The sequence below is a fragment of the Cyprinodon variegatus genome, unplaced genomic scaffold (assembly GCF_000732505.1).
Source record: "Cyprinodon variegatus isolate N-32 unplaced genomic scaffold, C_variegatus-1.0 Scaffold445, whole genome shotgun sequence".
In the NCBI taxonomy this organism is placed as follows: Eukaryota; Metazoa; Chordata; class Actinopteri; order Cyprinodontiformes; family Cyprinodontidae; genus Cyprinodon; species Cyprinodon variegatus.
The window spans coordinates 1,449-12,892 of record NW_015150898.1 but is presented as its reverse complement, the minus strand read 5'-3'; the positions used below and the strand labels follow the sequence as shown (position 1 = coordinate 12,892).

Sequence of the window (11,444 nt, the reverse complement as noted above, 5' to 3'; positions counted from 1 at the left end):
TTTTCACTAGTTGTGCATCTCTACACAACGGATCATCCTCAAAAGGGTCAGCGTCAGTGTTGTGCTCGATGACTGTTTTGGTTTGCTGTTGCACTTTTGGGAACTTTGATTGCATCTTTCTGTTGTCCTCCTCCTATCTATTCTCTCCAGCATCACTGGGGTAGAGTCTTTCATCTTTTTTTCTTTTTATTTCTCTTCTTATCTCTTATCCTCATTTATTTTCATGTTTTGCCGCAGTCTTACTTGTTGCTTTCTGCACCTGTGCAGTAAAGTGGACTGATCTGATGTAGTGAAGAGGCAAAGATATAGTATAGATAGGGTTTTTTTGATTGCATTTTTATCAAAAACATTTTTTTTAGTAAAATAAGTTAGTAATAGCTGTATTTACCAAACATCTATGAAGTGTATTATGGGGCCCTCAGTAACTTTGGGCCCTAGAGAACTGCCTAGTTTTGCCTGAAACTAACTCTACCCCTGGACTTTAGCACACATGCAGAATAACAGCTAAATTTAGAAGTCAATTCAGGCCCTTTCTGTTCAGAAAATGATTTATTTTCTCTAATGGAGGACCACGAGTCTAGCAAGCTGTTGTTGGTTAATTAGTCGGGCTTTCTGCTTCCTTTACAGTCATGATACTACCAGCTTTCTTTCTTTATTTTATCAACAGTGTTACTATAAGAGGGATGGGTTGGAGTCCATATCATGGCTCTCTGTACACACACTTTGGTTTTTCTTTTAACCAAAGGAAGAATGTAGCAGCTTTCTTACACCCAGCTGATTGACAACGTGCAGCAATTTAGGGGGAGGGGGGACAGCTCTTCTGAGTGCCACTTTTCTCCTTCATCCTAAAGGAGGACTTGAAATCCTTTGAAGGAATTTTTTGGTACTTGAAACCCGGTTGCGGTTCTGTTTGTGTATTTTTAATCAGTTTTCCAGTTCATGCTTTACTTTGTCTCTTCTTTATTGACAGAACGAGCGACGAGCGGCTCTCTACAGTCGGAGGACTGGGGACTCAACATGGAGATATGCGATATCATCAATGAGACGGATGAGGGGTAGATATGGTTCAGATGATTGTTTTTTAAATACTATAACACACGGGAATAAAGTATCTGCTAAGGTAGCAGTATTGAATTCAACACAAAATTAAGACATTCCAAATTGATCCCCTTTTATTCATAAAAACACTCAGCACCTTAGGGAAGGAATGCTTTTTTAAAAAAAAACTTTCTTTTGGTTGTTTTTTGTCACACTTATCTATTTCAGGTCCCTGAACACAATTTTTATATTAGACAAAGATAACTTGAAAAAAAACAAAAATCTGTTTTTAAACTCTAATTACCCTTGACCCCTTGGCACTTGGCGAAAAAAGTAATGGCCCATATTGTTAAAGCAAAAATTAGCTGTGATTGACTGCTTCTTTTAAATTTGAGCTCAGTGTAACCAGCTCTACCCAGACCTGAGTAGTGAATAAAGAAATCCTCCAATTAGAGCCTGTCTGATTCTTTAATGAGGCTAAACTTCATGGGGAACTTCTTAGGATTGGCCAGTTCACCAAAATGACTCAAACAGAGCATCAGCCACTCATCCGGGATGTGGTAAGAAAACCACAAACAACGCTGAAAACAGTGACGATCTCACTCCGTTCAGGGTCAAAGTTGACAGCAAAACGGTGAGTGAGAGACTGGCAAAAATGGGAAATCGACAGTGTCAGAACATTTCCTAAGCAAAAAAAAAAAAAAGTCTCACCTGCAGATAATCTGAAGAAACAATCTGAATGAGATGAATGCATGAGCCCTGCTCTTTTGCTTTAAATCGTTATGAGAATATCTCACCATCAGCCTGACCTTAGACCAGAGGTTTTCAATATTTTCCTGACCAAGGACCCCCCAACTGAAGGCCAGATGGAGTGGGGACCCCCTAATTATATATATATGGTATGAAATTGTGTTATATCAAACTGGTCCTATAGTCACTCTATTACAGATGAAGTAATGTAGCAAAAGTAATTTTGCTCTGGGATTATTAAAGTATTTCTGATTCTGATTCTTCGTTGATGGGACAGGTGTGAATGAAACGGTGCCCAGATTGAAAGAGCCCCTCTGTGTTGCCTAATGTGTGCATTGATTACTGAAAGATATTTTCTGCCTCCATTTATCTGTTTATCAGTGTGTTGAATTCATGTTGATGTGCATTTAAAGCCATTTCTTTTAGTGGAAAAATTCCAGGGAGGAATATTTAAAAAAAAGTCTAACCAACCAAAACTTTCACGACCCCCATGCAGAACCTCCGTGGACCCCCAAGGGGTCACGGACCCCCTGTTGAAGATCTCCGTCTTAGACTATATAAAACGATGTAAAGCACACCAATTAATTGTTCAAAAGAAGATAAAAATATATTCATTACTGGATTTTTAAAATCTGTTTCAATTCACCAGTGAGACCAAAATGTTGCTAAAATGAAAACATTTGGGCTCAGAAATGCGTCCAAATCCCTGGACAGCAATGTAAAATCTTATTTATTTCCTTTCACTGTCTTTAAAGAATGGACCAGTCGGTATTAGAGTTAGTGGACTATTACCCTTTTCACATACTGTAAGTCCAGGTTGGTTTAGATCAGTTTAAACCCTTAAACAAATATAATTTAACAACAATTCATCGAGTACTTTAATATTCAGGTGTCTAAACTTTTTTTTTTTTTTTTATCTGCATGTCCTTTTGTGTTTTGCAGTTTTACTGCACTCAAAGGACAAACATTACAGATTACACCTGTTGATCCAGAGCATCCTTTGTTTGGATGCATTTAATGAAATGGGGAGAAATCAGTCTGAAGCCTGGTTAATAGGTGTAGCTGTGTTCAGGAACCTCTTATATAATTACAATAAAGAAGTTTACATGATAGGTTTATGTTTTCACTTTTGCTGAAAATCATTCAGCTTCATGTGATCAGATGGCCACATTAAGTAGAAGGTCCACGGTTTTTATAACTTTAAAAATTGCATGTCTGTTGTTTGGACTAGATTTAAACATAGAAGAAAAAAAACAGACATCACTAAGTTTATTATTTAGTAACACTTTGCATGCTTTATTTCCTTTTCAACTCGAGATAATTGAACACACATCTTCTGATGTAAATATTTCTGTCCGTCAGGCCCAGAGATGCTGTTAAAGCCATCAAGAAAAGGATTGTGGGAAACAAGAACTTCAGAGAGATCATGCTGGCTCTAACTGTGAGTAATAAACCTTAATATCTATTAACTGTTTAATAAACATGTTGATTGTAGTTACTGTTGATACTTTACTGAATCACATTTCATATTTTAGCTTTATGTTTTATTTCCTGTAGGTTCTTGAGACCTGTGTTAAGAACTGTGGCCATCGCTTCCATGTTCTGGTGGCGTCGCAGGAGTTTGTTGAGGGGGTTCTGGTTCGTATCATTTTGCCCAAATTCAACCCCCCCACAGTCCTCCATGATCGGGTTCTCAGCCTCATACAGGTATGTTTGGGACAGAATCTGGATTCACTTCCTTTACTGGATCTATCTCAGTAAAAATATTATTACTTGGGACTTTTTATATGATCAACAATCACTTAATTAGAAAAAATATCGGGATTAGATTATTTTTTTTGTTATTTATTTTCCTAGGAAGTCCAGCTCTACTGAAAATAGTCATAGCTTTGGTCCCATTAATAAAGAAAACCATGAAGGGTTATTAAAAATATCAAATTTAGCATTGAAGTACCTCTATGTTGTTGATTTACTCATTTGTGTTTATGGAAGTTCAACCTCTATTAACTAGACTCCAATGTCATGATTCTTCCTGGTTTTCCCTACTTAGATACTCTCATGGTATTTTGAAATTTAAACTCTCTGAAACACTTTTTCCTGCATTTCTGAGGTCGAATGAAGCAAATTTTTTGTCTTTGTTACAACACTACTTTTGTCTTGATTATGGGAAGTATGTGTGCTTGACTAGAGGCGGAAATTTCATAAGAAAGACATGTGGTTTGGTGTTAGCTTTTCTTGTTTAAACATCCTTAAAAAATGTTAAATGACAATTGTCCTTCCTGGTAGGAAACAATGGGCATGGGCTGGCTAATTTGGGTAATAATCACTGTTGATCTTTGCATTGTTAAGTCGGAATTTAATTCTTTCAAACACACAAATAAAATACTAGAATACATATAGAAAGAACGGACAAAAGGACAAAAACCTCACTGCTCCTCATGAAGCCGAGGTTCACAATCAGCCAGACTCTGCTCTTTTCAACAGTAGGCTGACAGGAAAGTGGGTATGAGAGGGAGGAGAGACATGTGGCAAAGGACCACAGGTCGATTCAAACCCGGGTCGGCCACATTGAGGACTAAGCCCTCCGTACATGGGTCATGAACACTAACCACTGCGCCACCTGCACACCCCTTACCGGGGAGGTTGAGGAGTGTGACTCCCCTATAGGGAACACCACCTCCTGTTCTCCTGTCTGCCAGTCCACGGGCACTTTCCTATAAGTAATGTTGAAGAGGAGTGTTAGCCACGACAGATCAAGAACATCTAGTGCTCTAAGGTATTCAGGAACATCTTGTCCACCTCGAAGCCTTGCCACTGTGGAGTTTTTTGACCGTCTCAGTGACCTCAGCGTGAGCAATGAATGAATCAAGCGCCGAACACTCAGTCTCTTCTTTCACTACAGAAGGCATGTTAGCCAGGTTGAGGAGATCCTCAAAGTACTCCTTTCAGTGTCCCACCTCTTTCAGGGTCAGCTGATAACAGTTTTGACAAACCATTGCTTTCCCCTCCGGAGGTGCCGGATGGTTTGTCAGAATCGCTTTGATGCTAGCTGATAGTCTTTCTCTATGGCCTCTCCAAACTCCTCCCAGGCCTGGGTTTTTCCCTCTGCAACTGCCTGTGCAGCGGCACACTTGGTCTCACAATAGGTGCTTGGTGCCTCAGGAGTCCTACAAGCAAACCAGGCTCGGCAGATTCCTTACTGCTGGTGGCCACCACCGAGTTCGGTGATTACTGCAACAAACCTTACGTCCACAGCTACAGGCAGCCGCATTGGCAATAGAGCCAGAAAACATGGTCCACTCAGACTCCATGTCTCCAGCCTCCCCTGGAATCTGGAAGAAACTCAGTTTCAGGTTTCATGGCTTGTATTTGGTTGCACATTGTATTTAGGTCAAGACTATCAGGGTTTTGTTGAGGTTTTGAGGAGACAAATGCAGAGGTGAGGAGCCAGAGGAGAGTTCTTGTAGATTTAATTAATAAACTGAGGCAAAAATGCAACAACCAAATAACACAATACATGGGACCAAAAACCAGACAGCTTCATGGGAAAACTCGTGTGGGGATTCAGGAAAAGATGAGAACCAGCACTAAGGAACTGCACAGGAGAGTATTTATGGGAAACTGAACAAAGAAAGGACTAATGAGCTGATTGGGAGCAGGTGTGAACAGAGGATCCTAGAAAGGAGCTAAGGAAAAGGAGACCAACACAAGAGGGCAACAGATGGCAACCAAGAGAAACATAAGAACTCAAATAAACCCAGAACACACAACAAAATAGGGACTAATAAAACTAGAAAAAAAAAACTCAAAAGAAAACTTAACAGAACTTTGACCGTGACAAAGACTGGATACTTCAAGCAAGAGAACATGTTTCATTTCTATCCTTTGTGATCTTGATTTCATATAAAGGCAGAAAAATGTATTATTCTGATTTGGAATGAAAAAATCTGAACTGTTCTATCAGCCCTCCTTTCCTGATTGGAAGGAATCATGTCATTAAGAATCAGTTGAGTTTGAAAGTCCTGTAGAACAGGTCCTTTCTGTTCTTGGTTATTGTTTTTCTCTCTGTCTTCTGGAGGCCTTAACCTCATGCAGCTTTAGCATCTGTTCATAACTAATCCCATATTCTCCCTTTTGATTTGAAGTCATGGGCTGATGCATTTCGTAGCTCTCCCTCCCTGGTGGGGGTGGTGCATGTGTATGATGATCTAAGGCGGCGAGGTTTGGAGTTTCCTATGACAGACCTGGATGCACTCTCCCCCATTCATACTCCAAATAGGGTGAGACTGGCTATTACCTGGAGGTTTATTACACACACAAAGGGAATTGTTAAACTTGTGCTTATATTATCACTCATCTTCGTATCCTACAGAGCATACCAGAGAACGAGACCCCTCAGGGGACCTCTGTCTCTGCTTCTACACTTCCATCACAAGAACAAACACCAGCTGCCTCTCCCAGTCAACATACCTCATCTTCAGTCAATGTCAGCAACGGACCGGTCCCCCTCTCTCCAGAACAGGTAAAACCCCCTGGAAGTGTATTGAACTAGAAGATCACTGGCAGAGTGCAGACCTCTGCCATGCAGGAAACTATCCCCCCAAATTGTGACTTACCTCTATATCTAAAACACACACATGATCTGGATCATTCCTTAATTTCTAATGAATTGTTCTTTGGCATGAAGCAAACCTCTGCTTAAAAAAATGTCCAAAAAATGTGTTCATAAGTTTTAAATTGATCCTGCTAACAAACCACCAGCGTTCCCTTTTCTCATGTTTTTGTCATCAGTAAAATACCTCCAGACTTTCTGAGTCCGATACTGAGGCTGTGAATAGTCACTGCATCCATCTTCTGGTTTAGTGGACTGCTTGTTTTCCCAAATATCCCTATCTCACAATATTGGAGAATCTCTGAAAAAAATCCTGTATCCAGATTATGATCTGGATGATCACCCACATTTAATGGCTTGTTTTTGCCATGAGGGACAGACTAACACACACATTTTCCTAAAATATAACCTCTTTGGTTTACTCTTTATACTGTTAACAAGTAACTGTGCAGGTTAGAGTTGTTCTTATTGTCAAAATGACAATTTTTACACTGGAAGGTCTACCTGAAAAAAAAAAAAACTCCTGTAACTTGAGTTCATAGAAACTTTATTTAAGACTGAAGGTCCAGCTTAAAAAACCCCAAACAAAAACCCAAGATGTTAGATAAAACCTAATGCATGCAACCTATTTTTTTATTTGTTTATGTTATTTGTACCCCTAAATAATTTGTTGAATTTTTTATTTTCAGTTTAATTTTAAAATAATAATTCATGCCACATAGTAGTCCCTAAAATCTCTAGTTTCTGAGAACTGATGTAGCCCTTTGCTACACTGCCCCATGTGGTGACATGTGGTTATTACATGGACTCATATTCAAAGTGCTTTGTAGCCTCAGAAGATCCCTGCAGACACTGCTTTAATGAATCTAGAGGTGATGTCTGTTGGTAGGCCATCAGCAGCTTTTAATGTTTCCTGATCAAACAACATCAGATCAACCAACAAAAGCTGTGCCATTCATTCAAACCTTATCCTATTCATTTCTCATTTTAATTTTAATTGATATGCTTTTTTTTTTGTATTATGAGGATTTTGTAAATGAACTTCACATATTTTGGGCATTATAGCCCAGTAGCAGTAAATACTTCATATTTATACCACTAATATATGGAGTATCAGATTTTTCTTAGACCACCGCTAAAAATCCAGGAACATCCAAAACTTCAAACGAACCTAATTTAGTGACATGTTTTAATTCAACCGTTTAATGTTGTCTTGTTTCAGGAGCAGAAACTGCGCAGCGAGCTGGCCCTGGTTAAAGGAAACCATGCGGTGATGTCCCAGATGTTAAACGAAATGATACCGGGACAGAGCTCAGCAGATGATGCAGACCTGCTACAGGTGGGTGTGTGTGTATGTAGGGGGGGGGGTCACTGTCTATTAGCTTCTTCTTAATATGGAGGCCAGTTCAGAACAATTGTAATTATATTTATTTATGTGTGGATATAAAAACATCATAAAACAGTGATCATTAAAATCCCAGTCTAAACTCTGCTGAGAAACCTTTCCTTCTCATTTCTAGAGCCTTCGCCATAGCTCTTACCAATAAAACAACATTACCACACTATCTTTTTATTCACTGTTTGCACTGCATTAACTTCCTTTTCCCCCCTGTGGACGTTGGTCTCTTTTAGTTTAGTTTTATGTTCTTCCAAAAATAACAAATAAAAATGAGAAATAAAACCTGATATATGACCTATTATCCAACAGACTTTTACTTTCCAACTGGCCATTTTTCACTTTCATTATTTTATCAATTCGCTCTGTGCTTATTGCATTGTAATCTTCTTACTTTTGGTTTAAAAGAGCAACACCTTGTATCTATTGGAGAATATGTAGATATTGACTCTTGACTCATTTATTGTCATCATAAACACTACTTTGCAGCAAACAAGGCAAAATCTTGAGGTTAAATATGATCTAGATGGTTTACAAGGTCAACCTCTGTCTTAAAGCTGAGTGTCACTGCTTTATAGAATATGACCAGCGATCTAATGTTGCCTACTGGGTGTGATATGTTGCCCACTGTAAATCAAGTTTAAAAAAAGTTGAGTTAAAAATCAGTAAGCTAAGTAACTTAATTAAAAAGATCATTTAAAAAGTAAAAAAAAAAAAAAATCGAAGTTTCGGAATTAGCATTAATGTTCTCATGGTAATGTAACATAAAAATTATTTATTTCTGTTTCTTTTTCACACTCCTTGTTTTTCTTCTTTTCCATATGAGAATAAGTGACAATTTTTTGTAACTACATTGACCTTAATTTTTGCCATAATATATATTTATATTAATTTTATGTTAAAAGGTGTTGTTCTGCCCCCTAATAAAACTCTTGAATTAAAATTTTAATTCCTAAGTGTTTAACTGAGTTCCCTATAAAGGGTTCAAGATCTTTTTTTTTTTTTCATTTGTTTCTCATATATTCTAATATTACAGCTCTTAAAGAAAATTAACAATTGACTTAAATCTTTGTCATCAAGTAAAACTTATAAGAAAATAAATAAAAACTCATGGATCAAAAATTGACCACTAAGTTCTTATTGGAGGTTTTTGTTGTCTAAACCAGTCTGACATGGAAGGACTTGTGTGTTTGTAGAATCGCCCCGGCTGATCTGTTTTTATTCAGTCTAACTTGAACCAAGCTTTCTCAAGAAAAAAAAAACAGGTGGTTGGTTAAGCTGTAAATCCATTCCTTTAGTCTTTCACTGTCCTCAAAGTATTTTAAAACGCGTCGGACATGTGTCCTTTATTTCAAGATCTGAAGTGTACCACTGAAAATCCAGAAATGTCGATGGTAAATTAAATCATTTGCTTCTTAAATAGCTCCTGGACCATACTTGCTGGAAAGTGTTTGTTTACTCAGTGCTCCGTTCAAATTGGAAGTGACTCTTTCTCCCTGCTGCTCTGCTCAAGCAGCAGCTGTTCTCTGTGTGTAAGAAGATGCAGAGTCGTGTGGTTGAGCTGATCCCACAGCTGGTGGATGAAAGGTTTATGGAGGAGTTACTGGTGGTAAACGACGACCTCAACAATGTCTTCATTCGCTATGAGAGGTGGGCTGCAGCGGATCTGGTTGGTTGATTGAGCATTAGTTGTAAAATACAACACATAACCGTCTACTGTACATTTTTGTTAGGTTTGAACGGCTGAACAAGACTCAAAGTTCAGATCCTAAACAGGTAAAAATAATTATAATCTGTCTAATGTGTTTGGGACTGAAAGCAGCTTTAATGGTGTTTTTTTCCCCTCTCGGTTAAAGTGATTAATCACGACACAACTTACTTCCAGATCTCTGTAAGGAGCCCAAATTTGGTTGACACCATCCCTGAAACTCTGAACAACAAACAGGCCGCTACCATCACAGCAAGCATCCAACCAGCCGCCAGCGCCCAGACCAATCACCAGCTATCAGCCAATCACAGTGAGCAAACTCCCCATGACCTTGGTTTCAAAACAATCTATCAAGTCTCTTGTGTTTTTTTTGTTTTTTTTTTTTTAGCGTTTTATCTGTGGAGGGAAATGGGATGTTGAGGCTGAATCACATGAGTGTGTTTTGAATAGACTACATGCAAACAAACGTCATAGTGATTAATCCTAAGCATGGGAAGCAGTTTGAGGGAAATATTCCCTCTGTGCTTTTTGAACCTAAGCTGGCTTGGATTTGTTTTAATTTCTAAAATGATCCTTTGCAGAAGAAGAGGAGGAGTTTGACATGTTTGCTCAGACCAGAGGCAGCTCTTTGGCTGAGCAGAGGAAAAGGTAAACATCATTTATCATCTAGCACTTTTCGTAAATTGATTTGATGCACAGCACTGATGATATCTATGAAAATACTTTTAAATAATATAATATTATTATTAGAGCTAATAATTAATCATAGAGCACCATTTATGCATCCTTAATCCTTTTCACAGATCTGCATGCATTCACTTTTTCTTTGCTTGTAATGATTTTCACTGTAAGCTTCACGTCTACTAAAGCACTGCTGGTTTCTGCTTTTTTACAATGAAGTATTTGTATGTATTTGCGTCTAGCGTCAGATATGAAGATCCAGAAACTGTAGAAGGACTTGCTGAAGCTCTGGACTCGAGGCTGCAGGTCACAGGAGGGGTGCGTACACCACAGCAGTTATGTTTAAAGGAGTTTTTGCAGGAGTTTTCATTCTGTTTTGTTTTTATTTTCCTTTTCCCTCAGATGGTGCCGGAGAAAAATGCTCCGCAGAACGACACTGACAAATGGTTATCTTCTGATCTGGTAATCCAAAGCTTGTATAGATCATATGTAATGTTAGCAGATAATTACAGTAGAGCGCGTTATTTATTTTCTTGTGTTTTAATAAAGCAGGAAGGTCAATCCTCGGTTTGTGAAGGAGTCTCCAGTGAAGGTTTGTTTTCCTCTTCTTGGTTTTCTAATATAGTAAATAAGAACCGTTCTCAACATTTAATCAGTTATGCTAGAAGATGAGTTCATGACGTCTCTGTGTTTTTAGAGTTTGACAAGTTTCTGGACGATCGGGCGAAGGTGGCGGACCAAAGCAACCTTTCAATTCGCACCGTGCCATCGGCCACGCCTAGACCTCAGCCCACCAAGAAGCAGGATGCCACACATGACCAGCTCTTTTCTCTTTAAAGAAGATCTAACACGTGCAAAAAAAAAAATGAACTGCTTCATGGTCAAATCATTTTATACAAAAAATGCTTTATTTCCTGTCTTTATGTACATACATACCATTTTATGTAACTCTATTTAAAAATTTACTATAATGTTAATGTGAACAGAAAAAACCTTAGCCTGTATAGTTAAGTAGTAATTAGTAACAATGATGTATAAAATCTATATGATGATGTGCCTTCCACCTGGAGATGTGACGCAGCAGGAACTAAAATAAATGGTAAACACCTCTCTTAGCATGTGGCGCCTTTAATTTAAAATATTTCTGCTTCGAAAAAAAAGGAAAAAAAAAACTTGTTCAGGATGCCGGCCATTTGGCTGTTCTAGTGCAACCCAGCATAATATTAGGTGTGTCCTGGAAAACAGTGCTTTTTAGTATA

At 38.3% G+C, this 11,444-nt stretch overlaps 1 protein-coding gene across 1 annotated transcript in view; it reads left to right on the top strand.

The window, feature by feature from the left end:
• LOC107093750 (target of Myb protein 1-like) overlaps positions 1 to 11,051 on the top strand; it is an 18,077-nt gene extending 7,026 nt beyond the window's left edge. Inside the window, exons 2-15 of the mRNA XM_015388999.1 lie at positions 971 to 1,055; positions 3,151 to 3,229; positions 3,346 to 3,495; positions 5,934 to 6,068; positions 6,161 to 6,310; positions 7,623 to 7,739; positions 9,313 to 9,446; positions 9,530 to 9,572; positions 9,682 to 9,814; positions 10,086 to 10,152; positions 10,428 to 10,503; positions 10,588 to 10,647; positions 10,735 to 10,777; positions 10,883 to 11,051. Coding sequence (XP_015244485.1) covers positions 971 to 1,055; positions 3,151 to 3,229; positions 3,346 to 3,495; positions 5,934 to 6,068; positions 6,161 to 6,310; positions 7,623 to 7,739; positions 9,313 to 9,446; positions 9,530 to 9,572; positions 9,682 to 9,814; positions 10,086 to 10,152; positions 10,428 to 10,503; positions 10,588 to 10,647; positions 10,735 to 10,777; positions 10,883 to 11,022 — 1,412 coding nt within the window. The 3' untranslated portion in view covers positions 11,023 to 11,051. The remainder of the gene's footprint in view (positions 1 to 970; positions 1,056 to 3,150; positions 3,230 to 3,345; positions 3,496 to 5,933; positions 6,069 to 6,160; positions 6,311 to 7,622; positions 7,740 to 9,312; positions 9,447 to 9,529; positions 9,573 to 9,681; positions 9,815 to 10,085; positions 10,153 to 10,427; positions 10,504 to 10,587; positions 10,648 to 10,734; positions 10,778 to 10,882) is intronic.
• The last annotated feature ends 393 nt before the right edge of the window (positions 11,052 to 11,444 follow it).